The sequence below is a fragment of the Ambystoma mexicanum genome, chromosome 6p (genome assembly GCF_040938575.1).
Source record: "Ambystoma mexicanum isolate Mex_15411 chromosome 6p, UKY_AmexF1_1, whole genome shotgun sequence".
Classification (NCBI taxonomy): domain Eukaryota; kingdom Metazoa; phylum Chordata; class Amphibia; order Caudata; family Ambystomatidae; genus Ambystoma; species Ambystoma mexicanum.
In genome coordinates, this window is record NC_090935.1 from 61,151,545 (window position 1) to 61,178,465 (window position 26,921).

A 26,921-nucleotide genomic window follows, 5' to 3' on the forward strand; every position below is an offset into this window, starting at 1 on the left:
CACAACAGCTCTTATCCAAAAGTTCTTCCCCAAAATGCACGTGTGCACTCTTATTTCTGATGAGAGCGCAAAATGCATTATTATGTCCACCCTCATTTAAACACGTAAATTACACTTAATTCCTGTGCGCCACAATAGAAACTTCCACATCACTCCCCCCTTGAGAAAGTGTGGCCGTGGCCTTGCAGTGACATTATACATGCCAACATTCCAATGCACCTTCGAGTGCGATTTCAGAGAGGACATTTCTGCCACAGATTCTTAGTTTCTGTCCGCACCTCACTGTGATTGTCCACCAAGGTGTGCTTGTAGCCAGTCACGCTGAGGCGTGGGCGGATTTCCTTGGATTGCAGGTAATCTAGGCAGGTATGGCCACAACCGCCAGAGCGCCTTCCTCCCAGTCCCCTGGCGGGGGGAGGGACATGAGCCAGAGTGACGTCAAACTGGACAGAAAAAAATACAAGGCCTACAACGTGACCGGTGACGTGCGTTGCCGTACCGGTCCTTTCCTCTAAGCGGAAGTGGTCGCCATTGGCTGCGGTCCGCCCTGTTTCTTAGATGGGGACTACACTCTCCGGCCCGCCATACAAGGCATACAACGTGACCGGTGACGTGCGTTGCCGTACCGGTCCTTTCCTCTAATCGGAAGTGGTCGCCATTGGCTGCGGTCCGCCCTGTTTCTTAGATGGGGACTACACTCTCCGGCCCGCCATACAAGGCATACAACGTGACCGGTGACGTGCGTAGCCGTACAGGTCCTTTCCTCTAAGCGGAAGTGGTCGCCATTGGCTGCGGTCCGCCCTGTTTCTTAGATGGGGACTACACTCTCCGGCCCGCCATACAAGGCCTACAACGTGACCGGTGACGTGCGTTACCGTACAGGTCCTTTCCTCCAAGCGGAAGTGGTCGCCATTGGCTGCGGTCCGCCCTGTTTCTTAGATGGGGACTACACTCTCCGGCCCGCCATACAAGGCCTACAACGTGACCGGTGACGTGCGTTGCCGTACAGGTCCTTTCCTCTAAGCGGAAGTGGTCGCCATTGGCTGCGGTCCGCCCTGTTTCTTAGATGGGGACTACACTCTCCGGCCCGCCATACAAGGCCTACAACGTGACCGGTGACGTGCGTTGCCGTACAGGTCCTTTCCTCTAAGCGGAAGTGGTCGCCATTGGCTGCGGTCCGCCCTGTTTCTTAGATGGGGACTACACTCGCTCAGGGCAGGGGGGAAGGCCCCAGGCCGCCTGCGCGCGGTGTGCACTGCCCCCTCCTGTCAGTATCTAGCCCCACCCCCGGGCGGCACGCACGCACGCCACGCCCCTTCGCTGACACTCTACTATGGCGGGGACTGTTCTTCTGCGGGTCCCATGCCTGCTGCGCAGGGGGCTCCCGGCCGCCCTGCAGCACCCCCAGGTACCGTACACTGCAAACAGGGGGCTTCCTAGTGCTGCATTACCCCCCTGTCCCGCTTCAGAGAGCTAGGACAGGACGCAGTGGCAAGCTGGCTGCCTTTACATGACAGTAACGTGACCGGTGCGATATACTGCTAAGGAAGGGGGCGGGGCGTCTGCTGTGCTGCCCCCCAACCCCCGCGCAATGCACGGCAGACATTGATTGCTATCGTTCTTCCCTCTCCACCCCACCCCTCGCGCTGACAAGCCATGTTATAAGATAAGTGTGGCACGCCCCCTTCTTAGGTTCCTACTCTCAGTGCCCCACGAGGCTCCTGGCACCCCCAGCTTTCTGCCCACCTTGCCCTTCGCATACAGTCCACAATGCTTCTAACCCCAGACCCCCCATGCCCATAACCTCTGCATCTCCATGCCTTCACACCTATAGACCTTGCACACTGCCTCTCCCGCATATTCCATCTGCGCAATTCCACCCATCTGACTGCCACGCATGTCCCAACTCGTGCTTCCATGCCTCCTGCATATTTACCTCCCATTAGCGCTCTGCTCGCCCCTCAATTATATGCTCCTTATGCCTCCACCAGTGCTGTCCAGGGGCTAAAAAGAAGTGCAGGTAGTTACTGATCTGAGACTACGCAAAATCTAAAAATGTCCCTCACCCGGGGCTCTGCCAGGGCTTCCCAACCCAATTCTAGTCACTCTCTATTTACTTATTGTCCGTGTCTCATTTTTCTATGGGGCTCGTGTTCGATATATGGCAACACTAACCAAGGGACACCCCCTTGGTGCTGTGTGCTCACATCGTGCTACTAACAACCATACATCTTTTCAATGAATCCCATACTTGATAAACATGTATGATATATTTATAACGCGCCTATTCACGAGTAGGATTCTTCAAGTTTAAAATAATAATAATATCATTACATCACAGGAAATAACATCACCTGCCTTAAGGCGTCCGGGTCTTTCAATTTGAAAGAGCCCAGTATCCTTGCCCGTGTTGGCAGACAGTTTTATGGCACGCAACATACTCCATTCATTCGTGACTTTAAATGTGCATTTTGCATTGTGCATATTACAGGCTGCATTTACTACGGCCCTTCGAGGCATCGCCACCCTGTGGCTTCTTTTTTACTCCAGTTGCTCTACTTTAGTCCCTTGCTGACAAAGAAAGATCGGTAGATTTTTGGTGGACATATAGTGTTTGAGCTCCCTGCTGGCTGCATGGCACATAGCTTTATTGGAAAGGGGCATTTACAAATTTGAAAATCGAGTCTAGCAGGACGGGAGAGCACAATTTATTAATAACTGCTGAGCATGGATCCCCTTTACAAGTTGTAGTTTTTAGGTGTTTGATAGTTTTGGCAAGTTCAGAAGCAGATATGGCCGTGAACCTGAAATGAGGGATCAAACGGTTTTCTGTTAATATGGCATTATTGCTACTCCCACAGGTTTAGAGTGATCCAGTCTTTTATTGTTTTTTTTTTCTTTTTTTTAGCAATATCTTGCAATATTCTCAGCATTAGCTTTTGTGATAACGGGGCAATGGTAGGCCAAAAGCATTATGTAGTAAGCAGAGGATGTTGCAAGATTGCTGATATGAGTTTTCATGTTGAGGTGTTGATCAAGGAAGACGCCCAGCATCTTAACCTTCTTTTGAATAACAATCCATCAACATAAAATCCATCAAATGGTTGATCAATCATACAAAAGCAAGTATGAGGCCATATGCTATAGTCCTTTTATATCTATGCAGCCATTAGTCTACAATGGTTGCACTATCAATCTTTGTGGATTGTCCATTTATCAATGCAAAGTTTTTTTTTTTTATTGTCTTGGCCAACGGCCTTTCAAGGATCGCTTCGAGAAATTTCATAAGTGAATATGTAATTCTTTTATTTTTTTCCTTCATAAAGAGATTCTCACCAATTCACGATGTCCAGTCTCGTACATTACTGTGTACAGGTGTATCATTCTTAAATCTCTTAATTTAGGGCAAAACAAAATTAAGTATTGCAAGGATACACTTACATCCTTGTAATATCTGCACGTGTCGCTGTCCACATTATACCCATACCTCTTTAGTACCACAATTGTGTGTAAGATGTTCAACCGGAATCTTAAGAATAGGTCTCTGTGTTTCCTATTTGGGAATTTTTACAGGTATTGCGGAGTCAGATTAGTGGCACCAAATATGTTCTGTGATAGCGTGTGGAGAATCGATTTTTGACCTCTGCTCTTCTGTTAATCTCCAATTGTCAGCCCATAACGGTTTCTTCACGTGCATGGGATTGTGGTTGTGTTCGGGAGTTGTACCGAGATTATGTAGGATGGTGCTGCACTGGCGACTCCACATACTCAAAACTGTCATTCGCGTGTGCCTCTTTAATTTTGAGCACCTCAAACTGGGGAGGGCACTTTGGCATATTCATCTTCTGAAAGAGAGAGCGACATCCCAGGTGGCTCTTGTGCGTAGGGATGTCAAGCCCACTTCATGGTGAAGAAATGATCGGTAGGGATGTCGGTAGATGTAATATTTTTTTCCAGAACCATCCTTCGAGATAGACCCAAGCATTTCCCACTTAAGACCCAAGCATGCCTGAGCTCCATAGATAATGGTTGGTATTACTTTCTGGCTGTAGTAGTTTATTATCGGCAGACGGGAAAACTTCCACAATTTCGCTCTATCATTCTCCCTTGAGAGGTTAGCTGCTTTACTTTCCTTTTCAAGTGTTTACGCCACATAGTTTGGCCTTTGCTTGTGTTTGATATATCCAAGATATTTTATTTCTTTGGATGGCTGTAGACGTTTCCCATTTAACATCCAGCTGATGTTCTTTCCCTTCTTTGATGTATCGGACCCAAGTACCATTATCTCTGATTTTGTTCATTTATTTTCATAGAGTTCTGGGCCATGTATTCTTGGACTATATTTTACTTTATTTGCAGGCCGAGTGGCGTTTGGTCTAATAGCACAAGGTCATCTGCATAGCGGAATTTACCGATATATGTTCCATTTATTCTTGGTGGAAAAGTAGGCCCTTTTGATAATGGTATTTTCATGTGTTGAATAAAGAAGTTAGAGAACTGAGGCGAGGGGCAGCCTTGTTTGAAACCTTTGAAGGTTTTGATGGTTTAACACTGTGTTCCCGCTTGATTCAATTTGATTTGTATCAATGTTCCTTTGTAGAGGTCTTTAGTGGCAGCAAGCAAGTCCTCAGGGCAACCTTGGGATTCCAGTTCCTACCACAACTGGTTACGCTCCACACTGTCAAAGGCCTGCTCTAAATCTATGCACGCGAGGTAGATTTTTCCCGTTCCTGTTACTCATGCTGTCAATAGATGGATTAGAAATGGATTTCGATTGCAGCCGACCTCCTTCACAAAGCCGGTTTGTCTTTTATTATTGTTGTTCGTTCTTATAACCCATTCGTTGAAACGTTTCAGAAGGGTAGTGGCAAAAATGTTCCCCAAAACACCTAGGAGCGCTATCGGTCAATTGCATGGTTCGTTCCATCAAACTATCTCCCTTTTTGAAAATCAAAACGATTATAGCTGCTTTCCAAGATGTTGGGATTTTTTAATGTGATCTTATCCAATTTCTGTAAGTTTGTTTTCTTTTTCTTATCACTTCGTCTTTATTTGTATTTATATGCTTTCCCATAGTCCACTTCTTTTCCAGTCTTTCCATCTCAAGTTGACCTGGCTCTGCTCTGGTTCGGAATTTCAAATGTTGGAATTTGCAGGTGATTTCTTCCGCTCACTACTTTTAATGTGTGATTCCATCTCTTTCTATGTGCTTTTCACCAAGCGTTTTCATCATAAGGGAACAGAATTGTGGTCACTGAAATTACTATGGACCACATTCAAGACTTGAATTTCGGGCAGGAGATTGCTCGACACGAAGAAATAGTCCAGTGTTGCCTGGAGTGATCCATTAGTCCCGGGATGTCTCCATTCATCTGCCCGTTTAGCATATGGATGACTCTGTTTGACATTTCCTCAAGTCATTCTGTCATTTTCCCTCCTCCACAGATGACCACCTTCGGATTATTGGCTGTGCTGTGTACTTTACAAGCAAACCTTGATGACTTGTGCCTTCTGCCTGTAGTTCTGCGAACCAGCTTATTATGATTTCCTTTACAGGGGTTTGCTCATTTTCTTTTCTACTGACATCGAAGCCCAATAAGTGTAAGTCATTACCTGCTTCCAAGAGCAAAGAGCTCAACGAGGTGGAACCCATGTGGAGGTTGAATGTCATTTTTTGACTCGTCAACAATCTTAATATCGTCAGAATTAATTACTCTGGGAATATGGTGGAGAAGACACATTAATTTTGATTTTTAGAATCAGATCGTCTGTCCCTAAAATTCATTCGAGTTGGATAATAGGGCCACATGTTTTCATTTTTAGGGCCTTAGTTTGTCCTCTCTTTGGTCGTGACACAAAGATTGGTTGCCTCTCATCATTCCACCAAATGTTGTGCAGTTTGGTGGTTGTAGCACGGTCATTCAGTTTTTTTCTTAATTAATTTCTCGATAATAGGGTCGGCTTTAAGTGGACCGCTCCCTATTGAAGTATCTTGGTGTGGATGTCTGGCTTTTGCTGTTTTATCCGCCATTGTCAAAAAGGGAGGGCAGTAGCACAGGACAGCTGGATCTGTGAGGTCAGGGGTAGCATTTCTTGTAGAGCGAGGTGCGATATCGGACATGGCCGCTACCTTAAGAGGTTCCAGATCACCATCCTTATAGACAGATAACTAATCGCGTTGTATCAACAGTCATAGACTCTACAGCAATCCTATATTCTGGTTGTGCGTTTGATACCGACAGCTGTATGTTTACTTCTGAATTTCCAATGAGTTTAGGGGGTTTGGTCTTAGTCCTTTCCCGAACTAGTGGAGGGCAGTTTTAAGATTTCGCATAAAGCTGCTTGATCCATACACTTTCGTTTTCTTTGAGGTTTGCATGTTATTTGTCTTTCTTGATTGAGGCACCTGGTTCGTAGTTAGCAGAGAGGCACCATTCGTTTGTTTGTGTTCAAAGATGGAGAAGGTGGTTAAACTCCCTGAATTCTGATCATTGATGCACGTTTGATGAGCAGATGTCTCCTATGGCTTCCAATTCCACTAGAGAGTCTTGTGCCGTACTTGTATTGATCATCAGTGTTATAATGTCAAGGCATTTATTCACAACCACAGTGTTTGAGGCGGAGGGAGGATTTCTTCCATGGGCCCCTTCGACTCCAATTGTCAGCTGCACCAACACGACATGTTCGCTAGTTGTTGAGGCTATGAGGTTCATTACTGAACTCAGTGTGGATCTCCTTGGGCCGTTAAGATCTTGACTATTTTGAGATGGGATTCCACCAGCCAGCTGTGTTGTAGTCTGTTTTATGGCAAGGCAGCGATTTCGCAAACTCCTTCTAAGAAAATAATTTTATCAGTCTTTGCAAATTGTATCGAGTCCAGAAGAGATTGGAGTATTACCGCGTCCATCTCTTTCTGATAGGCCCTTTTCTCTTTCATAGATTCGATTGACGCTTCTACATAGATTCCGCCTGAACAACCAAGGCGAGCTATCAAAAAAATCCCCACTAAAAAGGGGTTAAACAGGGCTGTCCCCTTGCTGCCGAACTGTTTGTTATTCATTTCTGATCTGCCGAAACACCTGGAGGAAGTGCAATGCTTTCCACCAAAACCAAACACTCCGATCAGCTGCATAACATATGCGGATGACCTTGTGCTAATGGATTGTATGCAGATTGGTTTACAACGTCTACTATCCAAACTTTATGAATACTTTAAAATTGAATGATTTGGAAATAAGCATCGAAAAAGACACAGTTAATGACCATTGGGGAATCTGGCACAAAAAAACTGAAAGCTTTTAGGTGGACAATCGGCAACAGCCCACTAAGCTCTGTTACTTCCATCATATATCTTGGAATCATGTTTAACATCTCGCTATACAAACACCATTGGAAGCAAGATCTTGTCAACCGAATGACTCAATTCAGCATACAAGGTGCCATGATAAATAAGAACTTTGGGAAATTTACACTGGCACTGGTCCTTATATTTTACCTACAAAAAGTAGTCCCAGCCATTACCTTTGGTGCGAAAGCAGGCTCGAACATCAACGCCATATTTTGGCAAAAGTTAGAGGGTCAGTTCTGGCGACGAGTACTAAAACTACCCTTGTATATTTCCATGACAGCTCTGCGGTATGAACTGTCTCTGAATTCGCTGCTCTTGGGTCATATGGAAATCTTTGATGGCCCTACGCAAGATGAGTCTCAATCCCCCAAGTTCGGCATATCAAATCTTCGCAGGCAACGAAGGAGGCGGAAGATCAACATTTTGTCAAATGCCGACCAAACGCCCTCTGACTTGGATCAACTATCCACAAATTGTGAAAAAGAAATTTGAGGATTGGTGCTGGGTCGCGAACCAAGACCAACGTCAAAAAATGCCTACGACTTTGAAGTCGGGCATAGGCGCCCACAAACTAAATGTCCAGTGTGGTTACTTGACAAAATGTCCGTCACATCACCATTGTGAGCAATTTCTGAGGGTACGGCTAAATGCGCTGAACACCAAAGACATGCTGTGGCTCTGCCACGATCATGAAATTAAAGACAATCTTTGTCGCTATTGTACAACAGAACATCTATTAACAGCTTGCACAGCTACCACCGTACTGCGGTCCTGTCACCTCGGAGGCTTTGAACCCATAGACAACCACATGCAAAACTGGTGGGCGCATGCATCGTCTGGCCACAATGTAAAACTAAGTTGTGCTGTTGTCGACAACATGGATTCGATCAAGTTGAAAGACCACCTCAATTCGACGGAAACATGCTGACTTGTTGGACTTTCTTTTTTTCCTGGTTTTCACCCTGTGTCTCTTCCTCTTTCTCAAATCTGTTGGGTGGCTAAATGAAGTTTAATCGGCCCTAATGTCTTATGGACTATTTTTATTTTGAAGGACAGGAGGATTTCCTTTCATCTATTTTTCGTTTACAGGCCTTTTGTAACAAAAGTTCAACTCTCTTGTTGTTCGCAACTAAAGTCTGTTGTACTGAAGTTTCAATATAACAAAAAAAAAGAAAACATTGATTAATTTCGAATTCATGAGTGCTATTAGCATAGTTTGGTCCCTTAAGTTGTCATTTAGAGATTCGTACATCTTTAAGTACGGTGCCAAGGCGATATTGATTGATACCATTATGTTTGCCTGTAGATGCATGGTCCAGTTTGGTTCACAATTTTTCGAGTTTGGGGAAATTAACTTGTTTCTTTGAATCTAGAGGTTTCTTTTGGGTAAATCGGTTTTCTTATTCTTTGACACAGAGATCTCCTCAGGAGTTGCTTTCTGTTGAGGAAGAGTCACTTGACCTTTCTTTCCTTTGGTTATTCTCATTGTATTTTTGTCTTCTTATTTGAAGATGGCTGGATTTTCCGGGGACTATTGCTGACTGAGCTTTGTTCAAATGCTCTGGCTTCTTGGGTAATCTGTTTTTTTTGTTGCAATGTCCGACGGTGGATCTGTGCTGCTGTGGAGTGCCACATTTGGTCGTTTCATTGATTTCTCATTTGAATCTTTCACTAGACTCTGGGCCAGTTGCACAATATCTTTAGTAAAATGTACTGCCACAGTGAGATCTTGGGGTGGCATGGAGATAATCATCTATGCTTTACAATAGTTTTTTAAAGTCTGGTTCAGTATGAATCGGGAGTGAGCAAGGTGCACTTTTTCCACTATCGACACGTTTTAACTCCAGTGCTCCTAGCCGGCTGGTCAGGGAGTTTTGCTCCTTCATGATGGAAGCAGCCGGGTGATTACAAAAAAGAGCCGGACTCCCTGTATCATTGGTAGCACAGCTATCAGCAAACATGCCTTCTGTTTTCCTACTTGTAGTTTGTTGATTTAGCCTTTCTGGTGGGTCTTGGAGATCCCCCGCAGGTGTGATGAAGACATGAGACATTTCTCAAATGGTGTAGTTTCCACTGCATTATTCACATCCTGCAGAGGGTTCCAAATTGATTCCTCCGCTGATTTAGGGGGAACGTGCATCATCGCTCTGAAGGATTCACGTTGAATATTTGAGTCACACCGAATGCTCCCCAATAGGAGCTCAACAAATGGATCATTCCAATTTGCAGGTGATTCTGTGTTGCTTTTTTCATCAGAAATCATGGCTGCACCAGGGTGCAGAGACGGTTTACTTTTGGAGCAGCTCATAGCATCAGCCACTGTGGTTTGGCGGCGCTCTTTATTTCTATCATCCTGGTCCCATTTTGCGGAGGAGTGTAGATGCTTCAGGCTCTCTTTAGCACTAACCGAAGTGGATTTATCATTGTGCTGGGTGCAACGTTGCCGGCCCTTTCAGGGGTCTGAAGTGCTATTTAATATTTCCCATGTTCGAGGTAGAATAGCATCTTTTCTTTAACTGTTGTTTTGGTTTAGGGCTCCTCTGTTTGAAAGAGAGTGTGAGGACTCTTGGAGTAAACGGGATCTATCAAAGTACTTTTTATTTGGGCATTGGGAGCCTCACAGGGTGACGGTTGCAAGCTTGTGGACATCAGCATCATCGGGATTGTCCATAGCAAATGTAACATGCAGTCACCAGGACAACACTTGAAAAACACTCCACGTCCGGAGTGTGGTTGTTGAAGCCGCCGCCTTCTTGCAAAGTGATAAAGATAGAAGACAGACTCTCACTGACGGTCTGTAGCATATGCAGCAGGGAGTCACCAGTAGGCACCAGGGCAACACTGCAAAACATTCTGTATGGAATATGCACATGACTCCAAGAGCGAGCATTTAGGCAAAAGAAATTGTGATGGGGGTCTTGGTGAAATATGATGGGTGCTGGTGACTGGGGGATGGGACAACACAGAAGGAGAATATCTGTACCTTGTACACGTGTTGGTGATCATTAAAGTTAATCATGTAAAATGCGCATGTACTTCAAGCAAAGCATTAGAATAAAGGACATATTGTTAGATCAAGACTGACACATGGGGAACTCTGCACATGTCACCTTGTGCCTCAGGGTCTCGTTCACCATCACTTATAAAATGATTGCCCGGACGACGGACAGGATCCTAAAAGAAACGTAATAATAAATTGCTATTTCAACTACAACATATATTTTGAAAAGTCACAGAACTGAATACCAGTGGCCGTTCTGTAAAAACACAGATAATTTAGCAGGATTCAGTAAAAAAAGACATGCACACTAGAAAACACTTAATTTGTGATAGCATGCTCTGTGCTATCTGCATAGGAAAGTGAGGGATTCCCTGGCTGTTTCACACGTCGGGTGTGCACATTCAATGAGTTTTCTAGTGTCTTTATTTTTTTTACTGAATCCTTCTGAATTATCTGTGTTTTACTGAACAGCCACTGGTATTGAGTTCTGGGTTGTAGCAACAAAAAAAAAATTGAAATTGATTATTTTAGGATCCTGTCCCACTTCCAGGCAAACGTTTTATTTTAAATAATTGACAGTGCACACACATTACTGGCTGGCATCATCAAAATAAATGACTAACTCTTATTCTGAAGCTGTTGCCCCTGTGTCCTGGGTTCTAAGGCAGCCACCTACAGAGCCATGAATCAATTTGAGAATCCAAAAACGGTAGGATCAAACACCTAAATTTGTAAACGGCAGGAATGCCTAAAAAGCAGTGTGATGGTATAATCTGCCCATCGAAAATATGGTATGCAGACTGCTAGTCCAAAAAGCATTGGCTAATGCAGGGGTCAGCAACCTTTGGTACTGTGGATGCTTTGGACTACAATTCCCATCACCCCTAGCCAGCATATTTAAAGGTTGGGGATTATGGGGATGTAGTCCAAAACATCTAGAAAGACAGGTTGTAGACCCCTGGGCTATTGGTTGTTTTCTTTTTCTTCGTTCCATATGAACATCTGGCAAAACACTGTCTCTGGGGAAAACAATACAACTCTGACCTTACTGAGTGAGTCGTCGTGTTCCCAGAGGATAGAGGTTGCAAGCTCAATTATTATAATTTTTCTTTTATAACACACAAGTGGATTCTAAGCGCGGGATTGGGATTCAAACCTGTGTTGCGTTGTGTTGCTTCCAAGACAAATGCGTTGCCCTTGAGCTACCCTTCCTCCTGCTAAGGCTTGTACTGTTCTGGGCGTAAGCACATTAAAGTACTGTTAAAGCAGCAGCGAGTGAATGGGTAGGAGCAGAAACGGCATTTTAAGAGGTGTGAAAAGTGGGTGATTAAAATGGCAGGAATGCATAAAGCTGCCCGCTGTTTGACTTGATGATTAAAATCATTTGCTTTTTCTTTCCAGATCCAGGGGCATTTATTTGTTTATTTTTTTGGTTTACTTTAATCTGCATGCTGTTAATAGTATTCTTGTATTTGTGATGGGGAAAATAAAGCTACATTAATAATACTCTGTATTGTCTTGTTGGTTTACTTTATTTGTGCACATTTCAACTCCTCTCACTGAAGCATAGTGACGGTTTTTCCTGTGTTTTTACAAACCTGCCACCCCTTTTTTATTTCCCCCGCCCCTAGTAGAAACCCAGAGCGCTTTTTCCATTTCTAGCTCTGGCGGCTGCAGTACATTATATAAGAGCCTCTGGTGCCCTGTATGGCTTGTGAGAATATATATCTTATCACACCAATTGGATCCTTTTCTTCCCCATGCTTATTGCGTGGAGAGGACGGCTCTGTGCGCTTGAATGTGTGTTCTACAAAGAATAGACATTCTGGTCATTATGTGTGTGCGTGTGCGCATTGTTCACATTATGTAGTGGAAACAATCTGAAATGGTTGGTCTAAATTGGGAGCATTTACATGCATTTCTATGGAATCCATTCTAAACCTTTGGAGAGACGCCAAAGAAAAAAGTTGAGCGTAGTGCCTGAAACTATGCAAAATTTAAGGATGAAGGAACCCAAACAACTCTGCGCTGTCTATGTGGCTCGTATCTACTTTAATACTCGCAGGGAATCATATATATATATATATATATATATATATATATATATATATATATGAAGCACTTTATGAAAATCAGAGGCTGATATGCACTGAAGCATTGGGCACTTTAGCAAGCTGCTAGCACTAGTCACTTTATTATGCACTATGCACTTTGTGTGAAGGCATGGGGCACTTTATTTAAAGAGAATGTGCAATTGTTGCCGCTAGCCACAAGGCATTATAGCGATTGGACCGTGTTTCAATGAAGGGACCACATTAGAACTAATATAATGTATGAGCTGTGTGGTTAATTCATATTGAGTGAAGAGAAGACTCCGACTTGATTATTTAATCACGGATTAAGTAGCTCTATTATGTAGGGACTAAGCCCTTTTCAAAGATGGCCACCGGCATTACTAATACAAGTCCCTTGTTCTATGTTCATGGTTGTCCGTTCCCCATGTCCCATTTCAATGTCTGCAGGCATGCTCTATGTATTTAAACACTATGGTGGTGGAACATGGGTGTGAGCAAGCGGCAAGTAACGCCGCGAAACGTGGTGACTTTTTTTTGGGAAGACTGAAAGATGTATTTTAACTAATAAAGAGGCCATTACGGATATGCTGGTGACGGTCTGAGTTTTCAAGCAAGGTATGAAGGATAACTGACAGTCAGCCAGTTCCTTTGAAAACATATTCACACGTTGCAGCGTGACAACGTTGAGGAAGCACCGGTGGGGAAAGTATCCATTGAGAGCACGGCAATCATCACGAGAAGAAAGACAGATGTCCCAGAGCAGCTCAGGCTGTTCATAAAGTGAGGTAAAGGATGCAGCATCGGTATCAGTGGCAGTCAAGGCTAAACTCAACACGGCGGAACTGACCTGTATGTTGGAGAACGCGCCAGAAAAGTGAAGCCAGTGTGTTGGTCTTGTATTCCCCGTCCCGTAACTGCTTTTGCCGCGCAGCACTTTCGAACAAAAAGTAACATTTGTTCAGCCTTGCATAAACCCACAACCGGCACGATCGACACAGAGAAGTGCATTTGGTTCCTTCACAGAACGTGAAAGACATTTTTCCGACAAAACATTGGAATCTAATACAGTAACGATACCAGCTTGTTAATAAGATTGTGTGACACCGAACATATCATGGCCGCTTCCCAAGCCCACAAAGAAGCAACAAGAAGGGCACAAGCCTTAGACTTATTTAATGAAACACTGAACATCAGTCATAACTCAAAAACATACCGGCAACTGAGGAAAATAATGAAATCACCTTACTCAAAGAATTGGAAAAGTAACAAAAGAAAGAAGTAAGCAAATGGTGGTAGGAGCATTCTTTGAAAAAGTATATTGATGTTGGAAGAATACCACAAGGTTTAAGGATTTTAACCATTCCCTCCTTCGAAGAACAGGACCCGCAAATGCTTCTCGAATGGAGTGAAGCGACAAATGGATGCTCTAAAACCTTTCTAAAGATACTAGTCAAGTATGCCGGTACTGACAGGGTTAAACTGCTGGACAAAATTCAGGAATTGGAGGAAAAACTGAAGATGATACCTGAAAGTGAGGAGGCAAAAAAATTGAAAAATAGTATGATGAAAAACATGGGCAATTATGAAGAAGAAATAAAACAGAGGAAATTCCTGAGAGACAAGGAAGATTACGAGAAAGGCAGAGTGTACACGTTTGCCAAAAGATTTGAGCAACTAAGACAGACATCAATCCCGGTCGAAAAGATGGCATCAGGGACTAAAGATGGGGATAGCGGATCCATCTCCTCAGCATCGGAATCAGATGTGACTGGCAGTGAAAATGAAGAGTCAAACACACGGATCAATTTTTTAGACGAAATGAGACTGCTTTGCCAAGATGGCAAAAAACCAAAAACAAGCAAGAGGTGGAAAATCAGCAAAGGGCAGAGGCGGATGAGGCCGAAAAAAACGAGGAGGGGGCAGAGGGGAAACAAATGCCCCGAAGAGTACCACGGGCAGATCGCTGCGATCTGGCAATTAGAAAAAGCAAGTGAAGATATTGAGACAAGCTTTAAGATAATAAACTTGTCGGACCACACTCTGACTGATAACCAAACCAAATTGTTGGGTATGGGTATGGATTTCTGTCCAACAGCCAGTTTTAACTATGTGCAAACTCGGATAGATTTTGACCACTTCATCAGAAAATTAAGTCTAAAAAAATTCTTCGCCATCACAGATTACAAAGCACAGAAAAAGACATCACTGCAAGGGAGAACAGATATTACCATTTCTGAAATGGGGGTTCTCGCCAACTTAGTTGAGCTCCAAAAAGGCTGGAAGGTCAATGATGATGAAGAGATGGAATCAATTGATTTCCAAGAATTGGACATAAAAACGGATTGGACGGTAAAAAGTAAATTGAAACAAAAATCTAAGTTCAATCCTATGTTCAATACCGCCAACAACATAGAGGCGTTTCAAACACTTGTAATTGAGGACTTAAAAAAGCTCAGACGAAACAAAGGATACAAAGAAAGAAGTAATTTGACCATGTAGGACAGAATGGCCCTTAAAGAACTGTGCAACCTTACAAACTGTGTGATCAAGCCCTCAGATAAGGGACGGAACATTGTCCTAATGACTCGTGAAAACTATGTTAAGGAGGCATATAAACAGTTAAATGACAAAAAATGCTACGAAAGATGTGAACAAAATCCAACAAAAGCATTAGAAGAAAAGGTAAAGAAATGTGTAGCAGTTTGGGAACAAAAAGGCATTCTTACTGAAGAAAATTGCAAATTTCTACAAACGACTAACTCCGTCACACCAACCATATATTTTCTTCCGAAAATGCATAAGAACAGCAAAAAAACACCAGGAAGACCGATTGTTTCCTCAGTGGAGTTAGTGTTGGAGAACATGTTGAAATTCATAGATGAAACTTTGCCTTTCGTCTCCTCGTTACCTTCCTATCTCAAAGATACAAAGGACTTTCTAACACGAGTAAACAATATACCCTGGGAATCCAACTTCATGATGGCAACAATGGACGGGGTGTCTTTATACACGTCAATTGGACATAACTATGGTCAAAAAGCATGTGAGAGATATCTGAACACCAGGTCTCTCAATTACCTGGAACACACGCAAATGATTGTAGAAATGATTGATCTCTGCCTCACCAATAACATCTTTGTCTTCAATGAAGAGTATTTCAGGCAAATACAGGGCATGGCTATGGGTACAACATTTGCCCCATCTTATGCCAACTTGACTATGGGTGTCTGGGAAGCTGCAGAAGTATGGACAGAACAGAATCATGAACTGACTGAAAATGTGGTTATCTGGCTTTGATATATAGATGACCTATGTCATGATGCCTACCCCCGGAGCACCAGGCCAGGCCCAGCACCCCCGGAAGCAGGCATCATGCCCCCGGGTAAAAGCCCAGCAGCCCCTTATAGGGGCTCTTTGGACTCTGTACTGGCGCCTTTGGCGCCAGGCTCATAAAGGAAGGTGTTTTGTGCACTTACCTGATGCAGACCATGCTGCAAGATTCAGGCCTCCCTGAGACCTGAAAGGGACTATTTTTTCATTGGGACTATTTTGCCACTCGGGCGTGGCCAGGGAAGGATACTTACCTGGAACTACTTTGGGGGTTATTTAAGCCACGCCCAGACAGTAGCTCACGCTTCGCGTTGTTCTGCATCCAAGCAGTTGAACGCTCACCGTGTCTGCTCCTGCATCTGGTCTCCAGCCACGCCCGCCTCGATCCTGGAAAACCTGTAAGGAAAGAAGAGAAGAGAAAGGTGAAATCAATAATTTTATCAAACTTCTTACCTGCATCCAGAACCTTCACGCCAGCGTTCCTGAGAAAAGACTTTAATTTAAAAGCACTGCGTTGCTTGCTGCAGCGCCGCGCTTCACTCACCTGTCCTCGGGAGTTCTTCTGGCTCCACCGCGACTGTCTGCACCAGTCGCCGCACCTCTGCGTCTAGGGGAGAGAAGAAGAGACAAAAGGTGAGCAGAAGGAACATATGAGGAAAGCCTAATTTTCCGCCATAACACTTACCGGTCTTCTGTTGGTGGATCATTCCTCATTTCGGGTCGGCGCCGCTTCATTGGCAGGTATCGCACCCCGGCCCCTATGGGGTTAGGACAAAAGACATTACTGGAGGAATATAAAGACATTAAGAGGGATCGCCCCCATCGCTAACTCACCTGAGTTTACCATCGGCAATTCAAGCCCTCAACGCATCACCTTCATTCTGCACCTGAAATAAAGGACAGATCACAGGTTAGGAAGGCAACAGAAAAGGAGGCTCAACACTTGAACTTTTGTAATCTTCATACTTACAGCGTTCCGCTCGGAAAAGTCAAGTGGATTTTGCCAGCGCCATTCTGAAAACCAGTGAAGTAACTGGACAAACACGCGCCCCTGCACCAGAAGCAGGATGGAGAGTTCATCCTTTCAAACCAAAGTGTGAGCTTCAACCGTGGATTTCGGAGGAAGTTAGAGAAGAACGAAGGGGGGAGCAAGCACACTATTCTGCAGACTGTTAATCCCCTTTCTCATCTGCAGAAGGATATTCCTACGGACCAGACAAGCAAGATTTGAGGGTCCTGTTCAGTCGGTGTTCCGAGTTCTGCCCATCACGCTCGAAGAGGCCACAGCAACCCAGACTAGACCAGCGCCTCCGTGGGAGTCAGGTGAGCGTTACAACCTATTTGTAATTTGGAAAGGGACTGAGGATGGCTGGTTGGATTTTGTAAAGTTACTGAACCAAAATAATAATAATCTAAGATTCACGGAAACCCACAGTTATTCGTTTATAACCTTCTTGGATGTTAATTTAAGAATAGTGGAACAAACTTTAACGTGTGAACTACACAGAAAACCCACAGGATCAAACACGCCACTACATGCCAAGAGTGGGCATCCAAAGAGCTTAATATGGAGTGTACCATATGGTGAGTTCGTAAGGATAAGAAGGAACAGCACAACTCTAGAAACATACGATGCAGAAAGCAAAATCACAGCAAGAGGATTTCGACAACAGTGTTACCCTAAAACCATCATCGAAAGAGCATATTTAAAAGCCAGAAGTCATGATAGACAAATTCTCTTGGCAGACAAAGAAAAAGCAATGAGTAACAAGAATGAGGAAGTGCTTCTCATACTAATGTATGACAGCCAAACAATAGAGGTGAAACGTGTGTTACAGAGACATTGGAAAGCTTTAACCATTGATAAGGATATCAGTGGCTTGCTGAAAAAACATCCAGATATCAGTTTCAGAAGAAATACTTCAATTAAAGACAAATTGGTCCACAGCTTTATGGATAAAGAAGAAGCCAAGAAGGCCAGTGCATGGTTGACCAATCGGAAGAAAGGTTTTCATACATGCACACGGTGCAATATGTGCAAATTTGCTAAGAACAGTGCCACCTTTGAGCATCCAATAACAAGATTAACTGAGTACATTAATGAAAAAATCACGTGTGACACTGAATACGTAGTGTATATTCTGATGTGCAAATGCAAAAAGTGGTACGTGGGTAGCACCAAATGTAAATTAAAAATAAGGGTACAACAACATGTAAGAGCTATACAAAACAAAGAGGCGAACTATCCGATGGCAAAACATTTTACTGAATGCCACTAAAGCAACATGGTCAGTTTTGCTTTCTTTGGAATCCATGCAATTGAAAATTGCCCGAGAGGGGGAGACCGAGGAAAAAAAGCTCTGACAACAAGATACCCGTTAGACTTTGAAACGAAACAACCGAAAGGTCACAATATAGACAAATAATTATTTACTTTCTTAGGGCACTAGCATCAGCACTATTATAAAAGAACCTGGCACTTCTTACCAATAAGGACTGACTGATATAAAGTGATTTCATAATTGGGTTTTAATAAGTGAAAATCCATTATTGTTGCATATTTTTAACTGCATTTTGATAATATGTTGTTGTGTTTTGGGTTTTTATGCACTTTTTAGAAGTCAACATGTAGGTTTTGTTTTTTACTATTTTTATTATTGTGAATTGACATTACTGCAGACTACTGACATTGAAGAAGAAATAAATTGGGGTTGTAACTTGGTCCAAGAGCAAAAATAGATCTTCATACTGAATTGAAGTTGAAAGCACTAAGCACTTTATGAAAATCAGAGGCTGATATGCACTGAAGCATTAGGCACTGTAGCAAGCTGCTAGCACTAGTCACTTTATTATGCACTATATGTGTGAAGGCATGGGGCACTTTAATTAAAGAGAATGTGCAATTGTTGCCGCTAGCCACAAGGCATTATAGCGATTGGACCGTATTTCAATGAAGGGACCACATTAGAACTAATATAATGTATGAGCTGTGTGATTAATTCACATTGAGTGAAGAGAAGACTCCGACATGATTATTTAATCGCGGATTAAGTAGCTCTATTATGTAGGGACTAAGCCCTTTTCAAAGATGGCCGCCGGCATTACTAATACAATTAAGTCCCTTCTTCTATGTTCATGGCTGTCCGATCCCCATGTCCCATTTCGATGTCTGCAGGTATGCTCTTATGTATTTAAACACTATGGTGGTGGAACATGGGTGTTGTGAGCAAGCGGCAAGTAACGCCACGAAACGCGTCGACTTTTTTTTTGGGAAGACTGAAAGATGTATTTTAACTAATAAAGAGGCCATTACGGATATGCTGGTGACGGTTTGATTTTTCAAGCATGGTATGAAGGAGAGTGCTCCTCGAATAACTGAAAGTCAGCCAGTTCCTTTGAAAACACATGAATATATATATATATATATATATATATATATATATATATATATAAATAAATACTTTGCGGCAAAAAAATCTTTGTACAGTTATAAAAATGATATTTTTTATACCCGTGGTTTTAATGACAATTGAGTGTTAATACAAACATTTTCTATGAATTACTGCTCTCTTGGTCATTTCAACTTGGATATATATTTAATTAAAAGTTTTATTGGTTTCATGCCAACATATCAAGAAAGCAAAAAGAAACCTTAAACAGTTTTGTGACTTCTCCAAACCCCATAAGAAATTCCATCAAATTAATTTCTTTTACATTGATTGAGCCTACAAATTCTTTTTTCCTTTCCCAACATAAAATTAAGATACAGGGTTAGAAAGAGAGAAATAAGGATCAACAGGGTCCAACAAGTTCCACATTTAGTCAGAGTACAAAGCAATTATCCAAAAAGGAATCATAGAGGAAAACATTTTACAAGTCTAAGATCCCCAACATTGAGGTATCCTGTGCTGTTTTTACCTTGAGGCCCAAAGTAAGTCCACAAATGTAAGCATTCCCAGGACCTGGCTCACCCTTTGCCCCATCAATAACCAGTCCCAGCAATTCACCACTTTTAATGATCTAATTTTCCCATGTGTTCCCCCAAATATAAAGATCTGAGTTCAGCGAGAGCGTGACATTCAATCGCCAAGTGAAAGAGCGATTCCACCTGCTGTTTGTTTGCGCAATATCTACAGAAAGCGCTTTCCACCCCAATCTCGTGTCTCTTATACTGTACCTCTTGTGTGGGCATGATATTAAGGCGGCACCGTGCAAGGAGATCCCTGTAGAAGGAAGACAGGCATTTCCCAACGTATAAGGGGGGGTCATTCAACCCCCTGTTCACCTTCCACCATCTAAAGGTCAAAGAATCAATGATCCTTGTTGCACTAGTTAATATCCAATTCGCCTTCTCAAGAATGTCTTTTACTTTAAGGGAGCTCACCATCAACAATTCAATATCTACTTTATGGTGACCCAACACCTTAGACATCTTGTCAAGCCACATTTTCAATGCACTCTCGTTTGACAAACCCTGGGTTCTCAATATAGCGAAGGGAGTGCATCCTCGGTTGCCACACATTTTCCTTATAAGGAGATCACCTTCCATTGAACTATGGAGGTCATCTAGGGAAGATGCAACTCATGGCGTATGATATCCATTGCAAGAGACTTCGGAAGTCTCATTGTTCTACGGAAGAAGTACCCATCCATGAACGGCCACACCTTCCAGGCTAGATTGAGGAGCACATCCGCTCCGTAGGTGAGAACATGAGTCACCTTCTGTCTATAGAAATTGATGATGGGGATGAGAGAAAATACCTCATAGCGCCTATTCATAGCTATTCCTTGATTTGTGAGTTTGTTTGTCTCTCAGCCAGCCGAGGTGGGCACTTTCATTTATAACAACTCCAAGATAGACAATTGTTTCTACAATTTCCAGGTGGCACTCATCCACCTTCCACGAAAAAGGGCACCCTTATTTTCCTTCTCGCCGATGACCTGATCATAACTTGCGTTTTTTAACATACGTTTTCATACCATTGGCATTCAAATATTCATTAAATGCAGTTATCCTGCGCTGGAGGCCTATGGCCGTTTGATCAAGAAATACTATATCACCAGTGTATAGAAACCGCGGGAGTCATTCATCTTAGGTGGAAATGCTCGAATTGTTTCCTGCAAACTCCCTAGATCAGATAGGTATAGACTCAATATTAGGGGCGCAAGGGCACAACCCTGCTTCAGCCCACAGAAAGTCATTATCTTTCGAGACATTGATCCCTTAGTTCCTAATCTGATCTGAATTGATGTTCCCGTATATAGTGCCTGAATAGCTTCCAGAATATCAGGGGGGCAATTCCACTTCTTCAGTTTTTCCCACTGGCGATTCCGAACAACTCTTGTCGAAGGCCTGATGCAGATCTAAAAAGGCAATATAGATTGTCGGTTTATTTTCAATCGCTCTGTGTTTTAGCAGGTTTAGGACAAAAAGATTTAAAGATATCCCCACGCCCTTTACAAATCCAGCCTGCCTGGGATCGAGAATGTCAGATTTAATCGCCCAAGCATTTATACCTCGTAGGACCTCTGCTGAGAAAAGTTTGCCCAGGCAGTCAAGAAGGGCCATAGGGTGGTAGGGCTGATATGAAGAACTATCGCCCTTCTTGAATATTGGAACTACCCAGGCCTCTCGCCACGACCCAGGGACCTGTCTATTAGTCATTACCTGGTTGAACAATATCACTGTCAACTCGGCCATATATTTATATTGAATGTTGATGGGGATATATGAGTCCCTTTGAGTATTAAAGTAGATACTAGCCCCATAGACAGTGCAGAGTTGTTTGGATTCCGTTTTACATAAAGGTCCTATGGAATCTCAGCTTTTTATACCTGCTGGGGGATTCCATTGGTTTGTAATACGTTTCTGCCAGCATGAACATGAGATGCTGGTGGAAATTGCATAGATTGTTGACAGACGAAGCAGATGGGGTGGTGGAAACGTACATTTCTGTGCCCCAATCTACCTTTCTAATCGCCAAAGTTTCGGCTCTGGTTGATTGGAAAATGGTTCCTTAAAGTTTTTTTTATTTTAAACATTTTTTTAAAATGAATTACTACAAATGTAAAACCACCCTCCCCCGCAACCCATCACTCATCGGTTCACTGACTTCCTCCTCCCAATCCCGTCTCGGCTGAATCAACTCTTTCCCCACTCTAGACATCAGCAGTTTGTATATTTGGGAGACCTCGTGACCTCCATCCGATACATCATAAAAAGTTTCTGTGGCCGGGTCGGGCTGACTTGCCAGCACCGCCTCCAACCAAGTGTCTTTTATTAGCTGTACGCTGAAAGCAAAGGATAATAGGTCGCCTTCTCCTACCTTAAGACCCTGAGTCACACCAGGTTAAATCCAAGGTAATCTCATGTAATTTTAAGATTACTCATACCACGCGTAATTTACAAAAATATTTTCTTTTTATTTTTATTGTTCAGACAACACATGCCTAAAATAAAAAGGGCATTCAAGCGCCTAGATCTAAAAAAACAAACTGTGCTAGTCACTTACAATCTAACTGGTGTAAACCCACCAGACCTTTCGAGATGCCAGATTACATGGAGAAATGTAACGGGAAAAACAGTGTGTATTACTGCAAGCATGGACACATATAATTTCAGGGAAGAGACAAATATATTGGAGTCTCCCAACTGTAATGTATGCCTCAAAGGTTTTTTGACAAGAGCGGGTGATCTAGTTCTGTGTTTTGATTCTTAACCACTCTTTTCTAATTTACCTATGTTGGTGTAGGGTAACTGCGAGTTGCTTGATATGCGCCAGCAGCCCTTTTGCAATTTACTGAAAGTGAGAGATAGGAATCAAGAAAGTGAAAAAGTTCCTATTAGCAAGTCGACATATGTTTCGGCCTTTCTGACTCATACGGAACTCTCTCTGGTGCCGTTGGTTCTGATGGTAATAGTGGCCGTCTTCAGGACAGAGACAATTTTGTTGTTTTCAGTAATAGATACTTTCCCATTAATAGAACATCTAAAATGGAATACATAAAAAGGTGTTTTACTAAGAGCATTTAATCAGCCAAAACTAAAAACGGTGGTAACTGACAGTGTTGAAACCGTAGTTTCTTGGACTAACCTGAGTGTTTCTCAATTTCTTTGGGACGTGTATGGTAACTTTAATCGGCATTTTCATCCGGCTCCTAAACGGATGCCGCGCATTCAGTTTATTTTCATGCACTGTATCTGTAAAAATACATACAGTCATCAATAAGGCGCCAGTATTGGCTATGCGCTACTTAGTCACTTGAATATTTGTCAGTTAGTAACACTAACTGGTTAAAAATACCTTTAGTGGTTAAACTTGTGACGAACTGGTGAAGACAAGAAACTCCACTCAGCTTAGTTCACGGTGGTGCTGTATTCATACTGCAGGCACTTTCATCTGTTAGTATGGATGAGCAGCAGCTGTAGGAAGTAACAGAATCGGTCAGGGCTCATTACACTAAGAAAATTCTAATTCTTAATTTGTTTCTATTTAATTAGTGATTTTCCATCCATATAAAGTGCCAGAACCTATCATAATTATGCACACGTTCTGCTTAAAGTTGCATTAATCTTGTTGAGCCATTTGAATTACGCAACATGGCATTTAAAGCTACGTACAAAACATGGGTAGAGCACCAAAATGTGTTCTTACTCATGTTTATAAGGAGTCATGGATGACAGCTATTGAGTTGTTGCGTGCTAAATAAATATACGCAGATCAGGTAACCCAGTGACTTATGGGCTCTGAAGTCTATCACGTGTTTTCAAGGCATCACGAATGATTACCAAAACCCCGAATTCCAGTTATGGACGTGCTACGTGGTAGATGCATATATAATAGCCCACTGCCTTCATAGTTCTGAAGAGTCTCATGCAGTGACTTGCTAAACCAGTGATTCCACATGTTGTCAAATAAGCGGATGGAATTATTTAAATAACTTGTGCCAAATGCACCGTTGTATCGTATCATAACTCACCTACAGCAAGGGGCCAGTCAAGTTCCTTGCACTCGAGTAAATCAGGAGTCTGCTGTTACACCGGGAAACATTTCTTGGCGGCTAAGTGTATTATTTAAAGGAGCGTCATAATCACGTGATGTAAAATCATGTGCGCATTCCAAAAAAAAAAAAAAAAAAAAAAGGGTTTTGCACATACGAATTTGCTAGCTGCTTCTCAAACCTTGTGCTGTTCTTTAAATAAACCGCACCAAGGACCAGAGTCACGCTCTAACGCTTGTGGTTTACAAAAAAAACCTTTGGGCTGAGTGTTCTGTATGTGATGCATTCGAGACAACTACAATGCTGCTGGGAAATGTAGTTTATACAGGTAGTACACTCTATATATTGATGTAAGCAGAGAGAGAAACATACTCTGTAAGAGTCAAACACAGTTACATTGTACAAAGCAGGGAAGTGGATATTATTTAGAAACCGCTTTCCCTGTGGGTATTTAGCCGGTACATAAGACATTGCATTGGAGACCTTCAACATAATATTTGTGCGAGACCGTGCATAATGTGTTATCACATGACATTGACATGCTAATGCTTTGTCCAAGTCTAATTGCAGTGTACAGACACGGGGGAGAGATCGTTTTAGAAGGTCATATATCCAGAGCACTTGGCCTATACATTCTGCGTTGTATTGGGAACCATCAGCCATGTTTGTGTACAAAATCTTAGATGGTATGTAATCAGTTAATATTACAGTTATACAAGCAATTTACCATAGAAAACAACGCCCAGAAGTGTTGCTTTTCTCGTTTCTGTCCCATCAGATGGAGTAAACATGTAATAGTTAAACATGGGAAGGAAACAGATAACATAGTGCCACACATAAAGCATTTGTTCCTTCTTTCACAGAAATGTATTCCATTCGACAGCTACATTTAGACCTCCTTTTACTGAATTGGTTTCATAAATCCAGCGTTGTTCCCACCTGGTTAGAGCCAGATCCCGGTCACCACCTCTTACAGCTTGTTTAACCAGCTCTAGGACGCACCAGAGCATCTCTGTCGGTTTGTGCTGTTTTTGCACATAGTGAGCCACCAACGGTTTGTTCTGTATTTGGTTTTTTATACACGATTTATGCTCGCAAATTCGTTGTCTAACCTGCCTTTTTGTTTTACCAATATATGCTAGGTTACAGGGGCAGAGAATAGCATAAGCCACCCATGCAGTGGCGCAGTTAGTGAATTCTCGCAGGGGAATTACTGTGGTACCTGGGGTGATATTCTTCATATTCTTCGTTTGTGGGCAAACTGAGCATTTGCCACATTTGTGATGTCCTGTCACTGGAGGAAGCCCCCATAGTGTATTCTGGGTGGTTTGTGGTGTTTCTGGAGATGGATAGGTGGGTACCAGGTTATCTCTCAGATTTCTTTGCCTTTTAAATGCAAAACGGGGTTTTGCTGGATTGAAGTCCTCTGTTTTTAGCATGTCCCAGTGTTTCAAAATGGTTTTCCGCAGAGTGGCACTTATAGGGCAATAGGTACTCACACAAGTGATCTTATTCAATGTGGTTTTCTGTGCCGGGTTTAGGCAGTTCTCCCTATTCATATGTTGTGCTCTTTTATAGGCTCTTTTAGACATTACGGTGAGGCAATCTTGTTGAGGTATGCTCGTGTAGAGAGCTACAACATCCAGAGTGACTAGTATATCTTCTGGTGCAATTTGGATTTCTGCAATGGTTTTTATCATACTCGTAGTATCCTTAATATATGATTGCATCTTGCCCACGAATGGCCGCAAAAAACAATCTGCATACATCGATAGAGGTTCCAAAACGGAATTAATAGCTGCTACGATAGGGCGACCCGGTGGCTCTTATGTACCTTTGGCAAGATATAGAAAGCCGGGGTTGTAGGGTTCTGGTTGATTAAGAAGGACTGTTCGTCCTCATCAATCCAGCCCTCATCGAACGCATATTTCATCAGACTAATTATTTCATCTTTCAGTCTGCTGGTGAGATCAAGGGGTAGTTGTCGATAAGCTAACGGGTCATTAAGGTGTCTCATGACCTTGGTGTCATAATCTTGCTTGTCCCAGAGGACTATGCCCCCTCCCTTGTCGGCAGGCTTGATTATGAAAGTATTGTTTTATTTAAGATTGGAGAGAGCTTCTCTTTCTTTCTTAGATAGATTATCTTTACCATTGTTTTTCAAGGTCAGCAAAGTTTTTGTTTCCGCAATAATACGGTTCTCTCTACAAATTAGAGTTGTAGCTCTCTACACGAGTATACCTCAACAAGATTGCCTCACCGTAATGTCTAAATACCTTAACCTACGTACTACCACCCTGACAAAAGTGCCTACAGCCTTCATACTAGAATGTATTCGTCTGGCTTTGAGAGAAAACTTCTTCCTATATGAAACAACTTTCTATAACCAGTTACAAGGGACTAGCATGGGTGCTACATTTGCACCTGGCCTTGCTAATTTATACATGGACGACTTTGAAACTAAATTCATCTACAACTGTATCAATCCTTTTAAATCTAACATCATCGCATGGTACAGATACATTGACAATGTGTTTATGCTCTGGCGAGGCCCTCTATCATCTTTGACAGATTTTCATTCCTGGTTAAACCTCCAAAATCCGTGTATCCAATTTACTATTGAATATAATAACATCAAAGTTTCCTTTTTAGACTTGGAGATCGTGAAGACTAATGATGGCAAATTGGAAACAGTTCTCTATAAGAAACCGACAGATAGAAATACACTTCTTAATTACACAAGTTTTCACCCGAAAAGTCTGAAAGAGGGCCTCCCTTTCGGTCAATTTCTGCGAATCCGCAGAAATTGTTCCCAGATATCAGATTATAAAACACATGGCCAAGCTCTTAAGACTAGATTAAAGGACAGAGGCTACCCAAAACAAACCATCCAAAGAGCCTATAAAAGAGCACAACATATGAATAGGGAGAACTGCCTAAACCCGGCACAGAAAACCACATTGAATAAGATCACTTGTGTGAGTACCTATTGCCCTATAAGTGCCCCTCTGCGGAAAACCATTTTGAAACACTGGGACATGCTAAAAACAGAGGACTTCAATCCAGCAAAACCCCGTTTTGCATTTAAAAGGCAAAAAAATCTGAGAGATAACCTGGTACCCACCTATCCATCTCCAGAAACACCACAAACCACCCAGAATACACT

At 42.6% G+C, this 26,921-nt stretch overlaps 1 protein-coding gene across 2 annotated transcripts in view; it reads left to right on the forward strand.

The window, feature by feature from the left end:
- The first annotated feature begins 1,210 nt into the window (after positions 1-1,210).
- LOC138511211 (uncharacterized HIT-like protein Synpcc7942_1390) overlaps positions 1,211-26,921 on the forward strand; it is a 178,300-nt gene continuing 152,589 nt past the window's right edge. The window contains exon 1 of one of the 2 annotated variants that reach the window (XM_069626737.1): positions 1,211-1,408. In XM_069626737.1, the coding sequence (XP_069482838.1) occupies positions 1,334-1,408 (75 nt within the window). In that variant the 5' untranslated portion in view covers positions 1,211-1,333. The remainder of the gene's footprint in view (positions 1,409-26,921) is intronic. The other variant, XM_069626738.1, reaches the window with a different exon arrangement.